Source organism: Helianthus annuus, chromosome 17 (assembly GCF_002127325.2).
Source record: "Helianthus annuus cultivar XRQ/B chromosome 17, HanXRQr2.0-SUNRISE, whole genome shotgun sequence".
Lineage (NCBI taxonomy): Eukaryota > Viridiplantae > Streptophyta > Magnoliopsida > Asterales > Asteraceae > Helianthus > Helianthus annuus.
In genome coordinates, this window is record NC_035449.2 from 50,221,822 (window position 1) to 50,248,135 (window position 26,314).

The 26,314-nt window shown below is 40.8% G+C and overlaps 3 protein-coding genes across 6 annotated transcripts; 2 read left to right on the forward strand and 1 right to left on the reverse strand.

Annotated features, from left to right (window-relative positions):
- The first annotated feature begins 3,766 nt into the window (after positions 1–3,766).
- On the forward strand, positions 3,767–9,699 carry LOC110921181 (splicing factor-like protein 1). Of its 4 annotated transcripts, none has more exons than XR_004887015.1 (3): positions 3,767–6,101; positions 8,856–9,377; positions 9,467–9,699. XR_004887015.1 is itself a non-coding variant. In XM_022165462.2 (2 exons), exon 1 carries the CDS (start codon positions 3,898–3,900, stop codon positions 6,064–6,066), a length of 2,169 nt encoding a protein of 722 aa, XP_022021154.1. In that variant the 5' UTR covers positions 3,767–3,897; the 3' UTR covers positions 6,067–6,101; positions 8,856–9,699. The 4 variants fall into 4 exon arrangements, 2 of the variants coding, with proteins under 2 accessions (XP_022021154.1, XP_022021155.1); XR_004887016.1 differs by having other exon boundaries at positions 3,811–6,105; XM_022165462.2 differs by having other exon boundaries at positions 8,856–9,699.
- An 8,143-nt stretch (positions 9,700–17,842) lies between these two features.
- Positions 17,843–20,887, forward strand: LOC110921982. Its single transcript, XM_022166303.2, has 10 exons — positions 17,843–18,034; positions 19,143–19,202; positions 19,282–19,321; positions 19,530–19,708; positions 19,773–19,811; positions 19,893–19,979; positions 20,064–20,124; positions 20,203–20,327; positions 20,403–20,494; positions 20,626–20,887. The coding sequence occupies exons 1-10, from the start codon at positions 17,987–17,989 to the stop codon at positions 20,729–20,731; spliced, it is 837 nt and encodes a 278-aa protein (XP_022021995.1). The 5' UTR covers positions 17,843–17,986; the 3' UTR covers positions 20,732–20,887.
- Positions 20,888–21,366: 479 nt separating this feature from the next.
- On the reverse strand, positions 21,367–23,469 carry LOC110921553 (VAN3-binding protein). The gene is made up of 6 exons (XM_022165895.2): positions 23,175–23,469; positions 22,705–23,074; positions 22,243–22,401; positions 22,062–22,111; positions 21,925–21,982; positions 21,367–21,759 (listed from the first exon to the last, which is right to left on the reverse strand). Exons 1-6 carry the CDS (start codon positions 23,424–23,426, stop codon positions 21,530–21,532), a joined length of 1,119 nt encoding a protein of 372 aa, XP_022021587.1. The 5' UTR covers positions 23,427–23,469; the 3' UTR covers positions 21,367–21,529.
- Positions 23,470–26,314: the final 2,845 nt, after the last annotated feature.

Sequence of the window (26,314 nt, forward strand, 5' to 3'; positions counted from 1 at the left end):
TTGTTGTGGTTATTACTTGCTCAGGTAAATACTTTTAACTTATTTTCCCTTATACGGGCTTGGGGTACGGTATATAAAATACCGCTTGGTCGGGCAATTGACCCTAACTCATTAGTAGTTGGGTATTATCAATGTGACCCGTTTAAAAATCCGGTTTTGTTTGTTTTACGCCTTTGGGAGCTTAATGACCATGTCCCGGATATCCTTGGCATCATTTTACGAAATGGCCACGACCATGACACGCGGGTGTAGGCGTACACCCGACAATGTGTCCATACTTATAAAGGTATAACCGTTGGTTTTCACGCCGCGGTTGTATACTATGTGGTGTGTCAATTAACCTTAAACCCGGCACGAACCGGGCGATTGAACGCATAACGAACATGTAATTCTTTTACAAGATTAGATTTGATTAATTATCCCAAGTTATAAAAGTTTGTGCCACGTGCATTCAAATAAAATTTATTAAACTCTTTTTCGAAAAGTGTCGGTTGAATGTATTTACCAGTGTAGACTGACGTATTTTCCCCAAAAAGATTAAATGCAGGTTCTACACGAAATAGGCTGGCCACTCCTTAGCATCGTTAGAGTCTCGCAAGCTTGGATGCCACTATCTGTTGAACATTATTTCCTATTTTTTTTGATCCCCTGTGGATTATTTCGACTACTTGTGATACTTGGATACTACATTTGTTGGTTGAAATATATCTATCTTTATGCTTCCACTGTGCATTTAAATATTGTGTTGTTTGACTATATTGTTGCCAACTATGTCACGGTAATCCCCCACCGGGCCCACCGGTGAAACGTGTGGAAATCGGGGTGTGACAGATACGCGCTTGAAGGGGGTGCTCTAAAGGTACGTGACTTTGGTCCCGTTACATTACGTATAAACGTTTGGTTTTAGCTTGTTTATGGTGTCATATTGTAGTATATGCGTTTGACGTGTCATTGAAGTGGCGAAGTCCATTCGACACTCAAACGGGTTAAAATATTGGTTAGAAATAGTTTGGCTTGACATTAAAGTGAGGATTTTCACTTGTCAACCAAGCGGGTCAAAACTATGTCCTTATATCGATCTTGTGTGTAAAGGTTCAAAAGCCTCATATTGCGCTAGCGCTAGATAGCAATTTAGCAATGAATGGTTATACTTAGTTACGTCTATGAATCCGTGTTATCGGGTCGAATGGTAGAAACTAGTTGCAAGAATTGCATAAAGTGGCAATTCTTGAATTTGTAGAAAACAAGCATGAAATTCGAATACGGGCGTAAAGCGATGTAATTGTATGGATACGCCAAGAATTCCAAGCCCGGGGAATGGGTAAATAAGATTAGAATGCCAAAGAATGGATTGGCAAACAATTTGCACACGTAGCTAATGGGTCGAATAATCGAAACAAGGATTTGGTGAACCATTTGTTCATAATCCTGGTTTCGTTAAGTGAAATTTACATGGTTAGATCCGTAATTTTAATACGGGCATATAGGAAAAAGAATCGGCTAAAACGGATATATAAATAAAAAGTTATGATAGTTTAAAGTTTAGATTTTAAGAAAATTTGGAGCTGGGCAAATATGCAGGTCCAGAAACTCGACCTGCTGGAAAACGTACTCCCCCGCGCCACGCGACGGGGTTATACAGTTCTGGCGCGACACGCGGGGCCGCCCACGGCACGCAAAGGTTTTGTTTGAGTCTGTCGCGTGGCGCGATAGACCTAAAATCAGGATTTTTTTTTGTTATGTATATGTTATTGGGGCTTGTCTAGGCTTATTTTAACATCGTCAAAACTAATTATTGATGTGGTTTTGACCTTAGGTGATGCTCATTTCATTTCGGATGCCGATCAAGCGTGAAATCAAGAACCGAACACAAGTTTTGAAGCTTCCGCACTAATCTAACTAGGTTTAAATAATGTTGTTATGTAAACACTATGAAATCTTGAATGTTTTAACTATGTAGTTGGTTATGTCAATACTCTATGACGATGTACAACTTAGCTATTAACTAAGTTTTTGGTAGAAATGTATTTTGGTTTTTGAAAGGTGCTTATTTTATAATAAAATAATAAATAAATAAGACGGGTGTTACACATGATTTGGTGGTCGCGCTCAGATTTGGTTTAGGTTTAAGGTTTTCATATGGTAGTGGGAAACCGTAACCATCTGATCCAGATGGTAGTGGGTTTAGGGTTTCCAGATTGTCATTTGTGTGAGGGTGGTTAGTGGTGGTTGCAGGTGGTCAGTGCTAGTTGTTTGAGGGTGGTTAGAGGTGGTTGCAGGTGGTGGGTTGGTGATGGTGGATACAGGTACAGAGAAAGAGATGAGGTGATTTGAAGTATGCCGGCCACCACCCTTGGTAGCAGAGCCACGACGGCAACACCAACTACCACCATCACCCCAAATATGCAAAACCCCAATATTCAAAATCAATGTGATACATATCTAAACCATAAACAACAATTGATGACACCGATGTACAGTTATAAATAAAATTGTAACAACACAATTAGTTCCTAAAATTTAAAAACACAAAGCATAGATACTTGCCGACAGTGACAGAGTGCACGGGGACACCAAAGAGAACGACTTTACTTGCCGGATGAAGTAGTTATAGATGCTAATGTTTGAGAATGTAGATGATGAACATTGTGTTTGAGAATTGGGTTTTTTATTTATTTATTTATTTATTTTTTTGTAGACGTTGAGAGAGTACATGGGAGAGAGAGATAAATGGAGAGAAAGGGGTTTTATAGATTTTTATATATGTTTTTTAGTTTTGAAATGACCGTTTTGTCCTCACATGGGGTGCACATGTCCTCAGTTTTTTTTTAATAGCAAGACGGAACATTTTATTACTCAATCAAAACCAAATGGAACCATAGCAAGGTGCTATGATGACCATTGTACATCACAATCAATTACAAACATACAGAGAAACAAAACTAGAACATTAGATAATTTTCATTCACCATGAAAAGTAAAGCCATTTCTCCCACGAATCCAGACGCACCTTTGTTTTTCGTTTCATCCATTGATACGATTCTTCTTTAATTTCTTCGATCATTTTGTATACTTCGCCATCTCTTGCTCTAAATAATTTTTCATTCCGATTTTTTCAAATGACCTAAGTAGTTAACTAGGAAAATTGCATGTACGAACTTTTTTCTTCACCTTCGGCCAGTTGAACTCATTTAACGAGCTGAAGACCTCATCGAGTGTAGCCAGTTTTGTTGTCGTGGACGCTGTGACCCATGTGCCGATTTGATCCCAAACAGTTTCCGCCACCTTGCATTTAACGAGAACATGGTCCGGTGTTTCCTCCTCTCTATCGCACATTCTACATATTCCGGTCGGTACTGGAACACCTCTTTCCCTCAGTTTTGTAGCTGTCGGAATCCTTCCTTTTATTGCTCTCCATACGAACATGCTGCACTTTTGTGCAGCCCAATTGTTCCAGAAAAAGTCGTCTGCTGGTTCGTTTAAATTTATGTTTCTTGACAGTGTACTTCTTACCTTCTTTCCCGAGAATCCCTGATTGTCTTTCCCTTTCCATATCCAGTTATCGCTAGCCGCCGATAGCCTTACTTGGTTTAGAATATCCTTTCCTCCATTTGTTGTCTTTCAATATTGGTATTAGGTGTTCTTAGCCATGCCCAATCCCATAAGACTCCACCGTTAATTCGTGTGTAACATGTCCTCAGTTAAGTTAACTGAAATTTTTAACCCTCCAAAATCCAAGAAGAAAATTGCAATCCAGTACAGTACAGGAAGAAAACCGTAATTTACCCAAAACAAAATAAATCACATATCATCCGAACTAAACACACACACATTAAATTCTCCACCTCTCTCTCTCACACACACATACACACGGCCGCCAAACCTTGTGGTTCCATCATGGATTCTCTCCAATCCGAAACCCTAACCCCACACACCACCGATCCCGCACCACCACCGTCTGATCCACTCCCAGATCAACCCACCAACAACGGCAACACCGCTGCAGCAGACCCCTCCGACACCACAAGCCGGAGACGGCGTCGCAGCCGCTGGGACCCACCACCCGCCGACGGAGACTCCGATAACAACGGCGTCAAAAAGCGTAAGTCTCGTTGGGCCGACGATGAGCCCAAACCCGTCTTCCAGTTACCGGATTTCATGAAGGATTTCACCGGAGGTATGGATATGGACCCTGAAATTCAAGCGCTTAATGCTAGGTTAATGGAAATTAGTAGAATTTTACAATCCGGTCAACAGTTAGATGACCGACCCGAAGGTGCTAGGTCACCCTCACCCGACCCGGTCTATGATAATATGGGAACTAGAATAAATACACGAGAGTATAGGGCTAGAGAAAGGTTGAATAGAGAGAGACAGGAGATTATTTCCCAGATCATTAAACGAAACCCGGCGTTTAAACCGCCTGCGGATTATCGCCCGCCTAAGCTTCAGAAAAAGTTATATATTCCGATGAAGGAGTATCCGGGGTATAATTTTATCGGGCTTATTATTGGGCCGAGGGGGAATACGCAGAAACGGATGGAGAAAGAGACAGGTGCGAAAATTGTGATACGTGGGAAAGGTTCGGTGAAGGAAGGGAGGTTTGGGCAGAAACGGGATTTGAAGTTTGACCCGTCGGAGAATGAGGATTTGCATGTGCTTGTGGAGGCCGAGACGCAGGAGGGGTTGGATGCGGCGGCGGGGATGGTGGAGAAGTTGTTGCATCCGGTTGATGAAGGGTTGAATGAGCATAAACGGCAGCAGTTGAGGGAGCTTGCTGCGTTGAATGGGACGATTAGGGATGATGAGTATTGTAGGTTGTGTGGGGAGCCGGGGCATCGGCAGTTTGCTTGTCCGTCGAAGTTGTCGACTTTTAAGAGTGATGTTTTGTGTAAGATATGTGGTGATGGGGGGCATCCGACTATCGACTGTCCGATGAAAGGGACTGGTGGGAAGAAAATGGATGATGAGTATCAGAATTTTTTGGCGGAGCTTGGTGGGACGCTTCCGGAGGGTGTTAGTAGGCAAAGCACACCGTTGGCTATTATGGGTGCTTCCGGGAGCAATCCTCCATGGGCAGCCGGTAGCAGTTCAAATGGAAGCAGCACCGGTGTTTCGGCACACCCTGGTCTTGGAAGCACTGCAGCGAAAATTGGAACGGGATTTGGTCTTGGATTTGGTAAAGAAATAGATGATACAAATCTGTACATTGGGTACCTCCCTCCGACTTTTGAAGATGATGCTTTGATCAGATTGTTTTCTCCTTTTGGGGAAATAGTAATGGCAAAGGTGATTAAAGATAAGATCACTGGGCTGAGCAAAGGGTATGGCTTTGTAAAGTATTCTGATGTAGCTCAGGCTAATCAAGCAATTGCGAGCATGAACGGTTATCGTTTAGACGGAAGAGTAATTGCAGTAAGAGTTGCGGGGAAGCCACCGCAACCTACAGTACCCCCTGGTCCTCCTACTCTGGCTCCTGCAGCACCTGTGCCAGCTTATGCTGGTGCTGGCGGATACCCGTCTCAGCAGATGGCGTCAGGCGGACCCGTTGGGAGTGCTGGACCTCCTGGGAGCTATATCACTGCACCGGTTCCTTGGGGACCACCGCCACCAGGCCCACCACCTCCACCTTACGCTTCTTATGCTCAACCTCCTCCTCCACCACCACCTGGATCAAACGTGTATTCATCCTACCCAGGTCCACATATACCGTCTTATGGTGTTCAATATCCACCTCCGAACAGTTCATCCACTGAAACCCAGCAAAGCTACTCAAGTGGATTGCATTCTCAGAGTACGGCTCCTGTACAATCGCCTGCTAGTAATGTTTATGGCAGTTCGATGGTTGGGACGACGCCAAACCCGCAAAGTGCATATCCTTCGGCGTCCATGGGTTACTCTTCTTATTACAGTGTACCTCCTCCCCCACCGCCTGCGACTGAGCAGCCAAGTTTTGCTAGGGCACCATGGTCTTCAAACCCGCCCGTTTCTTCTGCAGAGCAAACTCAACAAACCGCTTATGGTGCAGAGTCAGAGTATGAAAAGTTTATGGCTGAGATGAAATGAGGCGATTCGGTGTTGGTTCTACGTGTGCTCTTATTGTAAGTATGTACCATGTTTTTGTCACTTTATCTGCTTGTTCATATGGTTGGTTAGGATGTAAGTTGTTAGTAAAATTTTGAGAAGTAAACACCAAGGGGGTGGCTGAGTGGGGTAAGGGTTTGGGATTTTCTAAAGGAGGTCCTAAGGTTGAATCCCGTAAGCTGCAACTCTTTGGACCATCTGCTGCAGCCTAATAATTCAGAATTGTGAAGAGCTGGTGATTTGCTTGGTGATCTTGTGGATTTATCTGCCAGGTCATAGGCTCGGGTGGGCTTTCCCTTGGATCCATAGTTCTTTAGAACCATGTTTCGTACATAACTACATATGTTCTGCTGTGCTTTTGGCTTGTCGCAGACGTAAAACGATAGTCAACAATTTTTTAATAGGCCACTTTAGACTATTTTTTGGTTGATACTTGTGGGCAAGATAGTAATTACCATCCATGAGTTACCGAAATGGAGGGGTTTATTTTTAATTTTATAAGTTCTGTACCATTCACCAACATAATGTTTTGTATCGTTCACCAATATATATAGTATAGTTACATTTGGTCTATTAGATTTGGTAGTCACTAATGACAAGTGTCTTCTCACTACATCTACAGTGTTACTATAAAATTCTTTTTATTACGTTAGGTTTTTAAGGGGGGTGGGGTACTGGGGTCATTTATATGTCATTTTTAAGTCTGCTATATTGCTCTCCGGAAAATTAAGGATCTTGACTGATTCAATTCTTGCTTCCCAATTTATGTGTCTAGCTCGTGTTTTTCACATAGCTTAAGGTGGATCTTGTTCTATTAAATGTATCCAAATTTTCTAAACTGTGGTATAAGCTCTGACTCACATTGTGTCAAAAAAAGTTGTCATAATGTTGTAGTTTAAGAAGCATTTAAAGGCACATTCTGAAGTGAAACTTGATTTGGCACAGAGGTAGGCTGCCAGCAACCGTGAAAGCTAGAGCTATCAATTACCTCCTAAGACTAGCTTGACGGTAAAATATCTGTGTGCTGTGTTCGTGTATAGAAGTGACTTCTAGGAAGAATAGTATACAAGATTAAGGTTAAGAGTCTAGACAACTATTTTAATTACTCAAGAAGGCTTGGTTTGTAAAAACTGTAATGCATAGCATTCTGGTTGGACTTCCGTGGCAATCGGAGGCATTAACTGATTTGCTAATTAATTTGAGTTAAGTTGTCGCAAACCATTATTTTTCTAAATACTGTTTGACTTGGTTGCACTTATGAAGTGTGGGGCGCTTCGAGGTGTTTAGGTCCTGAAGTTTTAGGCACGAGGCGAGAATTTCACGTACGCAAGAGGTCGTGCATTTGTATAATATTTATAAATTAAATTCTAGATTATATTTACTAGTTACTACGTTAATAACTATGAACACCCAAAATTTGGATAAGAAAAAATACATAAATTTAATGTGCAAAAAAGTGATTGATTTGGATTATGTAGTCAAAAGCGAGTAGGTGCATGCCTAGTCGCGCTCAGCATAGTTGTCAATGGCGAGCGTAGCGATCGCTATAGCGCGCTACGTAGCGTATAGGTCTACGCTCGCTATTAGGGTTGTAGCGATAGATAGCGATAATAGCGACATTTTATTTTTATTTTTTGTTTTTTTAATATAAATAGCAATTAAATATAGCTATAAATAGCTGGATTTTAGGTTTTTGTTAAATATACATGTAAAATAGTATATATACCAGCCTACCAGGGTATTTTGATATAATATACATATAAAATTTAAAAAAAATTCTAGTGTATCGCTATTTGTAAAATAGTCGCCCGCTATTCATCGCTATTCGCTATTTAGCATATATGTACCTTATCTCTATTTGTCGCTATTCGCCATTAACAACTATGACGCTCAGGCATGGCAGGGCCTTGGTGCATTCGTATGCACGACACACTTTAGTCCAGATGCGGTGAGGCAGTCACCTGGCACCCGAAGTCGGCAGTTTTCTGCATCTTTTTTCTTCTTTCTTCTAAGCAGGCGGCAGTTTGCTTCTTTCCTTTACGCAGACGGATTATATCATGTTTCTTTATTTTATTTAGGGGTAGTATTAATTTTTTGTTGCTATTAAACACACACACACATATTTTTTATTATGTCCTTTTCTTGTTTTGGGCAAACACTTTTTTGCGTCTTTGACTACCTAGGGATTTGGAAAATGGAAGACAATAAAAAAGGTAAGACAAGTTATCTTTTGTATCCTTGCAAGAGTTACAAGTTGGGACATTTTAAACTTGACACTGCTTTTTGACCTTCAGTTGGATCCAGGTTAAGACCTTTTTTGGAATTAAAATTTTAACTTTGTCAATCCATTGTAAATACTGGAGGAGAAATTTACCTTACTTGATGGGTGGTGCCTATTTGTCATGCTTCGTTATCGCCTTGACGTTATTTAGCGTTTAGTCTACCAGTTAGGTTCTGACCTTATTTCTTCGTGTATGTTCTTTTGGAGAAAATTTTAAAGGTTCTGTTTTGTTGAATGTAACTGTTAATCTTAGAATCTTGATACTGTTGTTGATGCATCAGCTTTTAAAATTATTGACATATGTTGTAGTAATAATTGTCTTACAATTATAGCATTGTCCTCTACAAAAGCTTTACATATATACATAATATGCTGCTTGTATATTTGTTTATAACGATATTTATGTCACTGACGCTGAGATGCCATGGCACATGATGATGCACCTAAGTTGATAACCATTTGTTGTTTATGCTTCTATATTATTTGGCAGGCTCGAGGTTTACTGGAGCTCTTAGCTGCTTACCTCAACTTGTTGGATGTTCAGACTCACATCTTAACTCTTCCTATCGTGTTGTAACAGTTGCAGAAAGTTATCTTTCATGAAGTTCGTTTCATTTTTCAACAAGGGATATGGTGGCTTGCTGGAATTCTCGGGCTAATATTATTTGACATTTTGAACTTTCTATAGCGCTTTTTTTTACTACTAATGTTTATCTTTCATTTCATGGTTATAATTTTGGTTGTGATTTTATTATTATTATTCTGTGACCAATGTATTTTCTTTGTGATTTATTTTTACTTTTGGTATGAACATGATGATGCAGACAGGATGCTTCTGTTTGTAATTGTAGGGGGTGATGTTGGATTGGCACAATGATGTCAATGAAATCTTTATAAGTATTGCATCTAACTTATAATGAAGTTGGTTGTTGGTGTTCATGTTAGGGTGTACTTCCTCAATGACAGATGAAAATGTATTCCAAGCATCTTTTTTTCTCACTGAAGGCGCCAGGTATCATATCAATCTCTCGAGGAAATGATGATCAAAGCCGTGCTTTTGTTACGTTACATGTTCTAATGTTTTCTCGTGTCGTGGAATAGAGAGAAACATGGGGAAGAACACACAACCTTGAAGGTTGTATTGCATCGGATGGCTTATGGTTTAGGGTTCAAGTTGGTTTTAAATTAATCCATTGTGAAGTTTCTTATGGCTTATGGTTTAGGATGTGAAGCAAACATTGTTCATGGATTTGGTGGTTTCTGCTGCTGCTGCTAGTGGGTTTTGTTTGTACAATTTGCTGCTATGATATTAATTAGATAATACATTTATTTAAGAATAATAGTTAGCATTCTTATTATTTAAAAAATCACTCTTTTTTACAATGCTAATCTTTATTTTTTGTTTACCTTGTTTTAACGATGTTATTTATTGCTACAAATAATCTTGGGATGAACCTTCACTCTTTAATGCTTCGTAACAAGCAACCATAGTAGGACATCTTCCTCGCGTGGATCCGGATCTTCTTCCTAGGTTACTTCATGCAGAAACAAATGTTTGCTTGTCGCTAAGAGAAGGGATTCATCTCCATGACAAATCTTCAGCATGAGAGTATTGATTTTAGAAAGTGTCGGCTATTGAGAGTGTGAGAGTAACCAATGGCCAACACTTTTCTTAAAAGGGTGGACGGGGCATCAAGCTCGGACACCCCCAAGTTCAATCGAGTAGAGTTGGATAGGAGGGGTAATGGCTGCAAGTGGGGCGGGTAAGGGATGCGGGTTGGTGAACTCGGACAAGTATCTTCACCTTCACTCTTTAACCGCCAAAGTCGGTACCGAAAATGTACCCTGGTTCGGTAAATTCGGTACCAGTACCGGTTCAGTACCCGGTACCTTTTCCTCATCCCTACATTCATCTTCACCCTCCCTCATTTCTTTTTTTTCAATTGATACATTGAAACTCAAAATTTGAGAACAAAATCAACAAATTCCGTTTTGGATTCACACTCCCTCATTTCTTTGTTTTCAATTGATACATTGAAACTCAAAATTTGAGAACAAAATCAACGAATTACGTTTTGGATTCACCAATTCGATGATAATTCTGATACCGAAGAGCAGGTGTGTGTCCGATTTGATGATGGTTCCGGCGAATTTCTTGATTTATTAACGACGACCAGCTGAAATCTGTCACCGGAGAGCAAGTATGTGTTTCTAGATGATATTTAATTTTTAATAAAAAAAGGTTTGGATAGTAAAGTTGAGCTAGGTGGATGCCCCCTCCGAGTTGAGTTGAGTACCTTTGGATTGAATTGAGTTAATTGAGGTGTCAGAATTTTATTGGCTAGTTGATTGAGTACTTCTGACTTACTGACCCCCTCCAACCTAACTAGACACATGCTATTTATAGTATGGTGTCTTTCGACTCTTATGCTGACGTGCCATGTGATCTCAAATTTGTTAATTCATACTAGTGGATTAGTTTAATGTTTTTTTACTTTACAATTTTGTTACTTTATTTCTCTAAAAAAAACTTGCCAAGTTACATCAAAACAGAAGGTAGACGGATAACAAGTTGCGCCGTCATCCCTTTCTGAATTGCAAACTCTAACCTTCCAAAGACAAACCCCTGCCCCCTAGGGCTGAACAATTATTGTGGATGACCCGTTGTATCCTGTTCAAGAAGTGGATAGCTTCTGGCGCAAGGGAGCCAAATGTATCAAAGGCAAAAGGGACAAAGACATGCTGGTTCTCTGCGCAAGCTTTAGTGCTTATCCACTTTTTTTATTATGCCTTTCTTGTTGCTTATCCAACTACAAACCCGTTTTCCCTTAAACCAACCAAAGGGGAAACCCTGTGAGGTCACAAGCATGTTTCCCCTTAGCCCAACAAAAAACGAGCAGATCCGCTGGTCGCAGCGTAGATCTCCCTTCCATAGGGTCCGTGAGGAAATTCACAATGGCCTCTTTCTTAGCAGAAATCCCAGCTCTTCTCAGGATGTCCCACAAAACATCCCGCACCCAGTCATGCCGATATTTGAACCCAGGGAGCTCTTTACAATGAACTGCGTGTTCCCCATGTTTATCCATACAAGCTTTACGACATATCGGGCAGATTTCATCTTCCGGGTACATAGGGATCATCAACCGGTATTTGAGAATGATTCTGTATTCTACTGCAGACATGCATTGTCCCAACCCCTCAATCGGGATTACGGTCAAAAAATCCTGAGCATGGAGACCCTTCAGGCACTCAAACACCGCCTTCTAGCGGGATACAAATCAAAAACTTCTCCCATGCTTTGAGCGATTTTGCTAAATAGAGCATTCGCCAAAGTTTTTTGTGGCTTCGATGGGGCGGTGTCCTTATCAGAGAAACCGCCAATACCAAAGTCTGGGAGGGAGACATTTAAGCATTCGAGCGCCTGCTGATAGTCCGAGTCAAGCCCGATGCCCCACTGTTTCGAAGGATATGATCCTGTAGTTCCCAAGACTGAGCTTTAGACGGCACAAAGGCATAAGCCCCAACATCTCGAGTTGAGAGGAGGCCCAAACCACCTAGACGCATTGGCATAGATGCCAGACGCCACTGGAGGTCACCAAAGAAGGGGCCGCCACCCACGACTATATCTTCTATAGCCTCCCGGAGGCTATCATCGAACCGAGATACCGCATCCACCATTAAATGGGGTTGGCAAGTCCGCAACCCAAAAAGTAACTTAGCAACCCCCATGCACGACCTTAGCAGAAGGAGTTCACATTGGGGATCCCTAAGACAGGGCAAGAGTTTCATGAGGCAACCGCCCCCGAGGCCCGTCGCCCTGCCAACCCCCCAATAAAGCTAGGATCACGGCTAACAGCTCCACCAATGAGCTTAACCCCCCTCTCTGGTCTACCAATCCCTCTCGGGAAAAGCCCGTCCTGAACTTTCCGTCCGTCGCATGTCGTCCAAAAAACCTCTGTTTTCTTAGTGTTGAGATAAAGTCCAGAGATGGCCCCTCCTCGTTGATAATGTCTAAGGCCTTAGCAACCTCAGACGTGTTGCCGATAATCGTCCCATCATCCAAGTAACAAGCATGAAATGGGAGGTTACAACAGTCTTGAACCCGGAGAATAAGGGGGTGTAAGGAAATGACAAAGAGAAGGGGCTCCAAGGGATCTTGTTGTTGCACTCCGGTAGTAGCCCCAATACACTCGTTACCAACCTAAAACCTAGCAGGCTGGGCGTAAAGGAATTGGACTGATAGATTGACCGGCAACGCTGATGAACCTCTTAGAGGAAGGTTGTGTGGTTGACCGTGTTGAAAGCATTGGAGAAGTCCGCAGTAAGCAAGGCCAAGGAACCATCTGCATGAAAGGAGTTGAGAAACCTGTTCGCATTGTGAAGCACCGCTTCTGCCCCATTTGGCGTCCCCACCCCAAATTGAAAGTCCCTCAAGTACTGGGCCATGTTTTTCCCAACCTTCTTCATCGCCATCTTGAAAACTAACTTTCGCCAAATACCCCCCCATAGCAATAGGCTGAATTCCTTTATCGGGCTTCAACAAGGGGTATGGGGGCCGAGGCAACAAAGTTAGTAAGCACCTTATGGCAAGATCCCCTAAGCCATAAGTTGACAACTTCAGTAATGCTCGTAAGCAAAACCCGAGGAAGTCACCGAGCCCTCGCCATCATTAGCATCTAACAGGTGTTGGGCCCGCATCATGTCCCTACCACAAGACGTCCCTTTAGAAAAGGATCGAATACATTTGAACACACACTCCCCATCAATAACAAGAGTGGGTTGGGCCAAAGGGTTGGAAGGCAAGGACGGAGGCGGCACCACTTGGTGTTTATCAATAAGAGCTTTCAAGGTTTAAATCATCTTTGTCTTCCACTTACAATTGTTAGGTGGCGTCATATCTTTTTAGATGTGGTTATAAGGTTATATAGGTGTATGGGCGTTATGTTTCCTGAAGTGTTTTGTGTGACCTAAAAGCAAATGTGCTTATAGCGGTTGGAAGTTATGGTTCTAGATGTGCTGATCTAAGGCTTAAATGTCCCCGGCATGAGCTTATATTAACTTATATACCTAACACTTTTCCATTTTCAACTTTGGTCCGCTGTACTTTTCATCTTTTACAAACACATGTTGTTTTACGTTTCGATCTAAAACTTGCGAGTAAACACGCTGCAACGCACATGTGTTGTTCAACGTTTATACATCTATTTTTGTCAGTTTAACGGCTCCATCACAACTCGATGGTCCTAAGCCGACTTTGTTATTTTTTTATACGTTTTACGTTTCTGTCTAATTTTTGCAGGTTAACACGCTACAGCGCACACACATTGTTTAACATTTTTATGTTCACTGTTTATTTGGTTTAACGTTTCCACCGCATAAAGCGGGTCCTAAATGCTACTTATTTATTAAACCAAAATAATAAAACGCATACAAACCATAACAAGATACAACACCGCCGGTGACTCTCGCCGTCCGATCTCAACCGCTGGCTGGTAAGTTCTTTCACTTCAAGAAAACCCTTCCTCTTCACCATCTCCAGTAAGTTCCCTCACTAATTTCTCCAAAACCCATTTCAATTTACTCTGCAATTTGCTGGGCTACCCTTGAGCCACTCAGTTCATCTATATCTTATCTTGTATTTTACAACCTCAAAGTCAAACTGATACACTTATCCGCCCATATTTCCACCAGATCCGCCCATATTTCCACCGTCTAGGGTTTCCACTACTTTACGCCACCGACAAACCTCCACTATCCGCCCATATTTCCACTAGATCCACCCAATTTCCACCGTCAATAACCTCCAATTTGCCTCCATATCCGTTATTACAGTTAATTTGTTTCATATACTGGTTAGCTTACTCTTTTTTTTTGTTTTGTTTCCGTCAATAACCTCCATTCTTTTTTTGTTTTGTTTCCGTCGCCCCCAAGCCTTTTGGCCTCTGCCCACTCCCTTCGGCTAGCTCACTCTTGCGCATATCCCTCCTTTTCGCACCTCTCCCTACCAACCATGGCTTAAAGCGTGAGGTTCTAACCCCGTAAGGGGGGGGGGGGCAACTCGTGGTTGCTCCCCCTCCTTCCTCCCTGGCAGGGAGTTTTAGTATTTGGCGCATCGCCCTACTTCACTCGAGTTGGGTTATTGTTCTTAGGTGTATGATGAAAGGTGTTGTGCCCCTTCAGGAATTTCCACTCTTGCAAAGATGGTTTTGTAGGGTCCAAAGGATACGCGAGACTGCTCTCTCACTTCCAACGAGACCACCTCAAGTCAGATAACAGGAAAGATACGTTACGGGATGCGATTGCTAAGGATCCCGACTTATATGAGGACGTGGGAGAAACTTTGAAAACGCTTAACAACTGGCTGTGCGGGGAGTGCATGGTTGTGCATGCTCTTAGCCGAGGGTGTCATCATGTTGATGACCTTGTCAAATTCGTCCCTAGCTCGAGGGGGACCGAGGACTTTATTGTGGGGATTCCCAAACCACAAGCTTTGGGAGGGGGGGGGGGGCTTCAGGGGAAGGCATTGCCTCTGTCGGTGTGGATGGCTCCCTTTTGGAGCGGGTTTTTTCTCTTCCCATCACGACAGTCAAGAGCATTCCTCCTAGTTGTCGAATGGCGTTCGCGCAAGCCTTAACATCGGCTATGCGGAAGGTGATTACTACCCCTGGGTCGGTTGAACATTGGGTTAAGCTACTCTTGTTGCCTCGTTGTACTTTAAAAGTTGTGCGCCCTGCCAATAGGCAGGAACGTCGGTCCAGGAACAGGAAAACGTTACAGTGCTCTAGCATCCAACGGGCTCTTGCTGTCTGGAAAGACACAATCCCTCAGGCACCCTTAACTGTTGATGCGGAGTGCGTTTTGGAGTGCATTAAGTCATTCCCCAAAGGAACTTCGTGCGGGAGAGATGGGCTTAGGGCGCAACACTTACTGGATAGTTTTTGTGGGGAAGGGTCCTCAACGTCCTCGGGTTTAGTTTTAGCCATCACCGGGGTAGTCAATGTCTTCTTGGGGGGGTTATGCCCCAGGTCTCTTGCTGAGTTCGTTGCCTCCGCTCCTCTGACCCCCTTGCTGAAACCTGATGGGGGAATCCGTCCTATTGCGGTCGGGGCCATTTGGCGTAGGCTGGTTTCCAAGATAGCGATGAAAAAGGTAGGGAAAGAGATGGTTAGGTACCTGGGGGATCATCAATTCGGGGTTGGGACACCAGATGGGGCTGAAGCTATCTTCCATAGCGCGAACAGGTTCCTTAACGCCTTTCACGATGATGGGGCCTTCACCATGCTTACCGTTGACTTCTCCAATGCCTTCAACCTAGTGGATCGCACAGCTCTTCTGCGGGAGGTTTGGATTCGATGCCCATCTATATTTCCTTGGATACATTTTCTTTATGGGCAAACCGCTAGGCTTTATGTGGGTAATGACTGTATTGGGTCGTCCACGGGGGTCCAGCAGGGGGATCCTTTGGGACCTCTATTGTTCGCCCTTGTCTTGCACCCCCTCACACAACTTATACGAGACAGTTGCACCCTCCCCTTCCACGCGTGGTATTTGGATGATGGTACTATTATGGGGAAAACATCTGAGGTAGCAAAGGCTCTGGCTATCATTCAATCTGAGGGGCCACCTTTGGGGCTCCGGCTTAATATAAAAAAAAATAGAGGTATACTGGCCGTCTTGCAATGGAGAAAAATTGGAGGCTAGTTTATTCCCGAAGGAGATTGGAAGACCAACGGGGGGCGTGAGACTCCTTGGGGGAGCTGTTAGCCGGGACCCCAGTTTCATTAGTGCTTTGGCTGCGCGGCGAGCTTCCCGGGCAGTGGGCCTTATGAGTAGCCTTTCGCAACTCCGAGACCCGCAAAGTGAGCTTCTCCTGCTGCGCTCTTGCATGGGTGTCGCCAAGCTCCTTTTTGGACTGCGAACTTGTCAACCTGTGTTTGTAAAGGAGGCGGTATCCTTATTCGATAAAGGGCTACGGGGGGCTATAGAGGACATTGTGGTGTGTGGTGGCCCGTTTTTTGGGGATTTTCAGTGGCGGGTTGCTTCTCTGCCCTGTAAGATGGGGGGCTGGGGCTTATATCGGCCACGGATGTCTCCATTTACGGTTTTGTTGCCTCGCGAGCTCAATCGTGGGGGCTGCAAGATCACATCTTGCGCGAGAGTGGGGTTGTTGGGATGGATGGGGATTATGACATGGCTCTGGGGGAGTTGCATAGACACCTCCCGGATTTGGATATTGGCGGTTTCGCTAACAGGGACACCGCCCCACCGAAGACCCAGAAGACTTTGGCGAGTGCTCTGTTTTGTCGTATCGCTCAGAATATTGGATCAGATTTCTGTACGACCCCTCGTCAGAACGCCGTCCTAGAATGTTTGCGGGGCCCCCACACCCAATATTTTCTATCGGTCATCCCCATCGAGGGCTTAGGCAAAAAGATGTCAGCCGTTGAATACCGTGCTATCTTAAAATATCGGCTCGTGATTCCTATGTTCCCTGATGATGAGCAATGCCCGATTTGCCGGAAAGCTTGCTTAGACCAATTTGGGGAGCATGCTCTACACTGTAAAGAACTGCCAGGTTTTAAGTATAGGCACGACTGGGTGCGAGATGTCTTGGGGGACATCCTCAAAAGGGCGGGGATCTCGGTGAAGAAAGAAGCCCCCGTAAACTTTTTGACAGATCCGAGGGAAGGAAGATCCACATTGCGTCCCGCGGACGTTTTAGTTTTCGGGTGGGATGCAGGTAAACACGCGTGTGTCGATCTTACCGGGGTTTCCCCCCTTGTAGGCTTACGGGATACAGGTTTTGTCCCTGGTCAGGCAATTGCAAAGGCGGCAGCGAAGAAAATGGACAAACATGCAAAAGCCTGCGAGGATAATCAACATTCCTTTATCCCTTTTGCCTTTGATACCTTTGGCTCGCTAGCCTCAGAAGCCATCAGATTTCTTGAACGGGTCCAACGGGTTGTTCACAGCAACATTTCGTCTCCTAGAGATCGGGGTTTCGTTTTTACTAGGTTAGGTTTCGCTATTCAAAAAGAGGTAGCGGCGCAGCTTGTTGCCCGCTTACCGGCTATTTTGGTGTAATTGTCCTTAAAGTTTTTATTTAAAAAACAAAACTATACACATTAAAAAAAACCATAACCGAAAGTTTTAAAAATGCTTGTGGCATAAAAGGGCTAATTTAGTAATTTTAATCTGATAAACGCACCCCCGCTCAAACTCCATCCACCTTTCTCAAACGCTGACATGTCACCATCCACGTTAACCACCACCACTAAAATTACGCCACGTCATATTTACAACACCACAACCTCTAACCGCTGACATGTCACCCTCCACGTCAGCCAAAAGTTCCAAACTCATCATCTTCACCCGTGTGGAAACTAAAGTAAAACAAAAGTTCAAAACCACCTAAAATACCAAAAATACCCCTCCTCAACACAGACCCACAACAAATAGTCAAAAAAAAAGACTGACAATTTAAAGCAATAACTTTAGAATTTGCTCTGAGATCCGTTAAACCCCAACAACGAACACGAAATTGACCGATCGATCTGCCATTTTTTGTTGATTTCAGCAGCTGTTTGATCTACAGTTGAATTTAAGCCACTGTGTGTGTTTATGGCGGCTCCGTTCTTTTCGACGCCTTTTCAACCGTTCGTTTATCAGGTATATGATCTAGGTTTTATGTGAATACTCGAATTTCAGTTTTAGGTTTTCGTTATTGATAAAGGAATTTGTAATTCGTTTACGTTTTTTCTTTGAGTATGTGTGTTATTAATTTCAGAATTAGGTTTTTGTGATTCGTTAGGTTTTGAAGTTTTTTTTTTATATAGATTGATGATTAGGTGTATGCTGTGTGATGTGTAGTTGAAGTGAGGGTTAATGAAGGTGAGATAGGGATTGAAATGGAAGTTTAATGAAAGTGATTGCTTGTGGTTTTTAATTGATATGGATCTGGTGACGATACGGTGGTGATCGGGCTGAGTTTGCGTGTCGAGTGTATTGTTCTTTGTTTATTTGAGGCGGAAATGGAGCGGTGAGGGTTATGTGGTCGGGTGAGATTGGTGTGTGACTGTATGGTGTTTGATTGGATCCTGTGGCTGATTAAAGTTGATTTTTGTTAGTGGTTAGCTGAAGGTTTGAATTTGAAGTGTAAGTTAGTGCACTTAATTTGTGTTAAGGAAAAATGCGGTTTGTTAAGATTTGGGGATTGTTTTCTTACTCACTTGAACCATGAATAAAGAATCAGTTTGGACACTGTTGCTTGTATCAGCTGTGTGCTATGCTAATCATTTGTCTGTGTGCTGTTTGTGCCTAAATGGAAAAGTTATGACCTTGTTCGCATAGGATCACTTGTCTGTCCTGTAAATGAATGCGTCTAAATAACATATTTAGTGTAGTAGTTAAATAAGTTTTACTTTCTATTGTAGGAATACTTTGTTAACAACATGCCCCTTCACAAGTAGTAGCCTGCTTCAAGACTTAAATCTGGGCAACTCATTTGAGTGGCACAGAGGATGTGCATTTGGACTAGACATTTGAAATGCTGTGTTGGACTATGATTATGTTTATAGGAAATGCTATAGTATAAGGAGGATAGCAAAAGTAGAATAATTATTTCTAGCTAGCAGACTAGTCATGCTTTTATTTATAATAGTAAGCGTTATTAGAACGGGGAGTAACCTCTAGTATATAATACGGATCTTAAGCACCTCTTAGAATTTTGCTTACCATTTTTATCACTCAATAACTGACGGTGGTTAATGTGCAATAGAGTCCAGAAGATGCTGTTACATCTTTTCAGATTTTGGGTGGTGAAGCTCAGATAGTTCAGGTACCTTTTAGTATCATTTACAGTGTTGGGAATTTGTTCAAGAAAATTCACCTTTACATTCCTGATTTGTCCTTGCCAGATTATGTTGAAGCCAGAAGACAAGGTCAGTGCAAAACCAGGTAATCGCCATTAAATTTGTATGTTTCACTGCTATCTTTTTATCTCTCACTTCATGAGGGCTGCAGAAGTTGTTTAGTTAGATATTACTTCTAGTTGTAGGTTGTATTACAGACATTATAGAGGTAATGTGCACATAGTAATATTAGATGTGTTTCTTGAATTGGGCTTAACTTACGCTGTGTTTCATACAATGTGAATTATTCACAGGTTGCATGTGCTATATGTCTGGTTCCATTCAAATGGAAAACGTTTACGCCCCAGAAAATGAAGCGGGAATGTGGCAGTGGCTTTTTGGGAAGAATGTGACTAAAACATATTTTCTAAATAGTGGTTCAACTGATGGGTTTGTCGGCATTGCTGCTCCTTCTTTAGGAAGAATTCTACCGGTTCGTTTTCTTGTCAATTTTCGGTTTCTTGTTGCTTGATTCTGATCTAATTTTTATCCTTTAGATTGACTTGGCAAAGTTTGGCGGTGAAATATTATGCCAGGTAAGCACATCTGATTCATTGCTTGTTTGTTTTATCCTGAGAAAATGTTGATCTGAATTTGTTAATAATATTGCTATGTAGCCGGATGCATTTCTTTGCTCCATTGGTGATGTGAAGGTCAGTAACACATTTGATCAGAGGGCACGCAATGTTGTTGCCGGAGTTGAGGTGAGATGTGCATTTTGTTTTTACGTCGTCTTATTTGTGATTCAAGTTAATTCTTTATACTAATCATTGGTATGGTGTTTGTAGGGTTTCTTGAGACAAAAACTATCTGGACAAGGACTGGCATTCGTTGTTGGGGGTGGATCTGGTATGTTAACTTCTTTGCTTCTGTTCTAAGTAACGATTCCTTAACTGACCTACTTGTTTCGTTTACTTGTGGTGTTAGTCGTGCAGAAGAATCTCGAGGTTGGCGAGACGCTTTCAGTGGACATCTCTAGTGTCATCGCTCTCTCATCTACATTGAATGTGCAAATCAAATATAACGGTCCAATGAGAAGGGCGGTCTTTGGGGTACTTGTTTTAGATACTTTATGTCATTGTTAACATATGATCTTTGCCTTTTTTAACTGTTGGCGGTTTACACAGGGCGATAATTTGGTAACCGCGATGGTGACGGGACCGGGAATCGTCTTTATTCAGAGTCTGCCATTCCCTCGTCTTTCTCAACGCATTGCTAGGTAAATAATTCCTCATTTTCATTTTGATTCTTTGTATCCAAAGATGAAGGATGATGGAATATCTAAAACAAGATATTATTTTCTCACCAAAAAGTGCTGATTGATATCTTTTTGTGACTGGTGGTTTGCAGGACGGTTACGTCTCCGAACAATCCAAAGTTGTTAATGCAGATAGTCATCTTTTGCTTTCTCGCTTATTTTGTGCTCGTTTCATCTTTGTTGTTTACCGACGTGTGACGTATGTCTCTTTCGTTTAATGGAAACAAAATACCGCATACCTAAAGACCTACCCATTTTATTGGAATTTCTCGAGGATAGATGAAAAGGCATAATCCTTTTGTGTTGATCAGAATAATAGTTTTGCCATATGAAAGAGTCTCTTTGAATCTAAAAGATTTCTAAATATCAATTCTTTTTGAGATTATGGGGATTAACTTGATCCCCAAGTTTACGTAACCGAGGACTAACTTGATCCCCAAGTTCACGTAACCTATTGAAAAACCATGCTAAGATTCATAAGGGTCCAACCCATTATCCTAATCTTTGTCTATGAGTGTTCGGCTCACTGGTTCAGTGAATAGTATCCATATACAATCAACTTGGTGTTTGTGTGGAAGGACCCCTTCTATACAAACCGTACAAAGCTTTATGGTGATTATGTTTGCTTGTTTTTTGGCATGAAATTTTTTATAATGAAGTTGGCCATTGAGCAAAATCAATGGTTGCAATACTTGGGTTTTTAAAGAGAGGTTAGAAGTGCACACAAATAAAGAAAGAACCCTATGCACAATCTTAAGATAGCCTTTCGAAAGAAAAAAACGTTTGTTGCTTTTCATCTCTCACTAATGTTATGTACAAATGGAACTTAAAAGTCTAAAAATAAGATATAAACACTAAACAAAAAGTATCTATCCAACAAATAAAGCGAAAAAACAAGTGGTTAGTGGCTCACGCCTTCAGATATCACACGAGCGTTACAAATCACACGACAGAAACACAAAACCATAACAGATGCACACACCATCACATTTTCCATCACTCTATGCAGGTTAACATGTTCATAGAATGCCTAATGCTGTCAACGTTGCTGGTTCGCTGTAGTAGATATTGAATTGTATCAACCCATTTCTGTTTATGGACCTTGCTCTTGCACTTGAACTCCAAAAGACCCTTTGCGGTTTTGACCCCAAAATAAACATCTGCATTGTCCCTTTCTTTGCAAAATGGCCAAGAGGCTTTCTCATTGCAGACACCATACACAACACCTGTGTTACCAAAGAATATGAAGTTAACAAAGATTATGATTGTGGGTCCTACTCATAATATGTCAGCAGAAGTGAATATGCATTGTGGGTCCCTTTCACTATAGAATTTTAGCAAATAAAATGATGTTTATGTATTAAGTTTGGTGGAATGAAGTCAAAACTTGCCTTTATTCTTTGTGGAAAAAGCCCCTCCAACATAATTGCTTTTGAGCTTGATAATAACCTGCCATAGTTTATGCTTTGATCAAAACTCAAAACCGGAACAGTTGCTTTCGATTTGCACTAAACTATATAAAATCTACCTGGGAGTTCTTGTTTATGTAGACTGATACTTGCTTCCAGTGTAACCCTCCTGGACCGGCAATCAGATAATCATTTAGTCAGTTAAGTTCAGTCAAAAGGTCAAGCTTTCGTACACGATGTATTATTAAAATATGACGGTATTTTAATCGTGTTGACTCGCATTATAATTTATAATCTAACCTTTGTGTACTTGTTGCAGCATGCCTTGAGGCTCCCATTTTGTTGTTTCACTAGTAAGCATATGATGACCCCCCATTCCCTTTTCAAATGGAATTACTGTGGCGTTCTTCTTTGCTTCTTTCGGAAATCTTGCCTTCATTGCTGCTTCGCCTCGCAAAGCTATTAATTGAAACGATAACAGTTTAGTTTCACCGACGAATACACAGTTTATAAAAATTAAATATGAACAAATTATTTTGATGGTTTTTTATATACATAACATACACATTTGTATGTAAGAAGTACAAAATTTTAAAAATATGAACCACTGATCAAAAAATTAAACGATTTAAGTTTGTAAATTTTTTGTTAACACAATAATTTAGTGCTCTGAAATGAACCTCACCCAATATACATACGGTAATTATATTCTTGCAGCGGTTAACATGAATGCAATGCAGATTAAATGATGAATGAATTAACCTGTAGCAGCTGCAGCAGTGAGAGTCATTAGATGGGTTGGACTTTGGATATTAGTTGCTGACTGGACAACAGAAACCACAAGATGATGATCAACGCCAGCCGATTCCGCCAACTCTGAACAATGGGTTGCCAACAACTCCGTAGCCGAGGCAAGTGCAGTGGTCATTCTCGAATCATCCAACGCCAAGCTTCTAGCGGTGGCATCTGCGGCTGCCGTAATGGAAGCCAAAGCGGTTGCCAACCCTGCCACACACAAGGCGGCATGCGCCTGCGCCTTTTCTCTCCGAACTTTATCTTTCTTCCTCATAACACCATCCCTGTTGTTATTAAACCATTTCCCTCTAGCCTTGACCCTTGATACCTTCTCTTGCTGCAAAGTGGAAATAATTATTATTGAATATTCAATAAAAAACCAAAATGTTCAAGTTGGTCTATTAGTTTTGAACTATGCTTTGAATTATGCTACTCACGGGTTGAGGTGCGACGAATGACTCGTGTACTGGAGTAACTGGACAAACAATCTTTTTTTCGGTCTGTGGTTTTTGAGCAGCCGCAAAGGCTTTAGAAATTTCGGCAGCCGAAACACTCCATGATCTTGACAAGAACTCCATGGGCTCCATTGGTGTTTGTGGCTGTGGGATCATATTAAATTCTATGTACCTTTTATCTCCTGAACTTTCACATGGGTATGAATTGCTTTTCCACATATTCCCACCCTCCATCTTTGCTAATTCAAATCTTCATTTCTGCATTCATCTCAATCCAGATCCTGAAAACAAAATCAAGAAAGTCGACTCATCGGTTATGCGCGATCATGGTTACATGTAGGGAAGAAAAAAAGATCTTTTTTTGAGTTTTTGAGCTACCCTTTTGATGGTTTGAAACAAAGCTAAGATAACCAATCTTTTTTCACACTTAGAAAGATGCATATGCTGCAACAGAGAAATCTTGAAGTCTTTAGATAAAAGTGATATAAGTGTTTATATATGTGTTAGGAGTGGGGCCAGTCAACAGAGAGAAATGATGGTTAGCATAAACATATGACTTGAGTCTTGTGCTTGTAAATTCTTGTCTCCCACAAATTAAGGTGGCTTATTTGTGGCCACCCCAAAAGTTAAAACAAAGGTCTGTTGAGTTTGTCCCTATAAAGATGAGCACAAGTACAAGCTTAAAAGCAAATTAAGGAGTAACATTAGATTTATTTAGACTATTAAATTGTTACTTTACCCTCAAGATTCTATTATTTGATCTTATGGCATCTAACATGGACATCAATGTGGAGGAGAGAGAGGGAGACCGCAAGGTCCTTGGCCATAGAGTGTCCGTCGCAGGCACCGCGCATATTTTGCGAGTAGAGGAGATAGAAAAGGTGTGTGGTCCATGGAGAGGAGAGAAAGGAAGTGAAGTTCGGGGGCAAGCCCCAAGATAGTCCGACAATGAGGTTTTCGGACGCCTCTACAGATGGTCTTATTTTAGTTATTATGTTTTATGAGTTAGGATCAAATACAAAGGATCCTATGTTTTATTATGGGCTTTTATAGATGGTCTTGGGGCTGTTTGTTTAACTTTTAGTGAGCCTCTTAATAATTCATAATAATTCAGACCTCTTACTTGTTCAGTACTTAATGGTTCAGACTGTTTGTTTCGCGAGCAGATGTCTGAATGGTTCAGACAATTGCCTCAGAATGGTTAAGCATTATACTAAGTCTAAATGGTTAAGACCTCTAATCTGAATTGATCAGATATTTGTTTCTGAACGGTTAAACATTATACTACCTCTTAATGGTTCAGACCTCTTACTGGTTTAGCACTTAATGATTCAGACCTCTTACTAGTTCAGCACTTAATCATTCAGAAGTTGTTAAAGACCATTTTAATTATGTTTTATTATGGGTTTTTAAAACATATGCTTTTATTGGGAATATGAAAATTTTTAATGGCTTATACACTAAACTAATTATTTATAAAATATAGAATTTTTTAATGAATGGAACGAATATATAACTTGGTTTGAAATATTTGTATAAAATAAACATTTCATTTGAATTTAGGAAAACACTTCTCCTGGTCTTTTGTGCAAGCTGTTCCCAAATTCTCCAGCAATCTCCTGGTCTCTATCAAATGCATATTACTGCTGACCTCTTAAATTAAGGTTTAATAAAATAATTATAGTAATAATATGTCAAATTTTGTATTAGTTTTTTACAAGGAAAAATGTGAACATAATCTTTTTAAAAAACACAAAAATTGTGTTTTTCTTGAAAGTTTTGCGGTTTTCTAAAAGTATGATGATTTTATCACAGGTTTTCAATATTAGTTTGGTTGAGTTTTTCCAATGTTGTGACTGTCAAATTACTATTAACATGGCATTATATTATAAATTACAAGCATATTGTGAAGATATATATGAAAGATTGAAAGTCATAGATAATTTAAGGGGCTGTTTGTTTACCTCTTAATGAGGTTTTTAATGGTTCAGATCTCTTACTGATTCAGTACTTAATGCTTCAGACTGTTTGTTTCGCGAGCAGATGTCTGAATGGTTTAGACATTTGCCTCTGAATGGTTAAGTATTATACTGAGTCTGAATGATTAAGACCTCTTATCTGAATTGGTCAGACATTTGCCTGTTAAGCATTATACTGACTCTTAATGGTTCAAACCTCTTACTGGTTTAGCACTTAATGGCTCAGACCTCTTACTGATTCAGCACTTAACCAGAAGTTGCCAAACTGCCCCTAAATGATTATTGTTTAGACCAAACCAGAACAATAATTTAGCTTGTTTGAAGGCAACAAAATAGGGCACATATCACAAAATTACATAACTTTGTTTTTAAAATCACGTAGGTGTTTTAATATTTTACTATATCTTTTCAGTGATCTAAATCTCTCCGTTGTTTAATTTCATACGGTTGTAACCTTTGCATGTTTTTGACTTTTCGCACAATCTGAAGAGTCTACCTAGAGGAGAAATCGTGAATTTTGGGTCTTAAAAACCAAAATCCAACCAAAAGTGAAAATCGTGTATATAAGGGTGCCACATCTATACTATATAATAAAAGAAACTTAATTGAGGACACATGTCATTATACGGTGAGTCCTCGCCTAAACCTATTATTTAATATATGTATTTATTTAATTTAAAATAAAAGTTATATATGTATTTATTTAATTTTAAAATATCAATTTTATTTTTTACCATATCGAATTAATTTATTAATTGAGATCGTGAGTTATCTTTTAGCAATTGGAAAACTTCAGTTTTCTTATTTTTTTATTTTAAAATATAAGTTGATTTAATTTTATTATCTCTTTAATTTAAAATTATTTATTGTTTTCAAATTTTAAATTGAGATTCGTTATTTTCTTTAAAAGCACCTTTTATTTTGTTGATTTTTTAGTTAAAATCTTGAAAATTTTAAAAATTATATCTTCCTATACTAATAAATGAAAATCTTATTTGAAAAAAAAAATTAAACTTTCGTTTTGCTCCCTGTGGTTTGGTCGTTTTAACGATTTTGCCTCAATAATTTAAAAATAGTCATTTTCCTCCAATAGTTTGCTGTGTTTTTTCCAATCAGCTCAGTTAAATCATACACTTAAAGGAA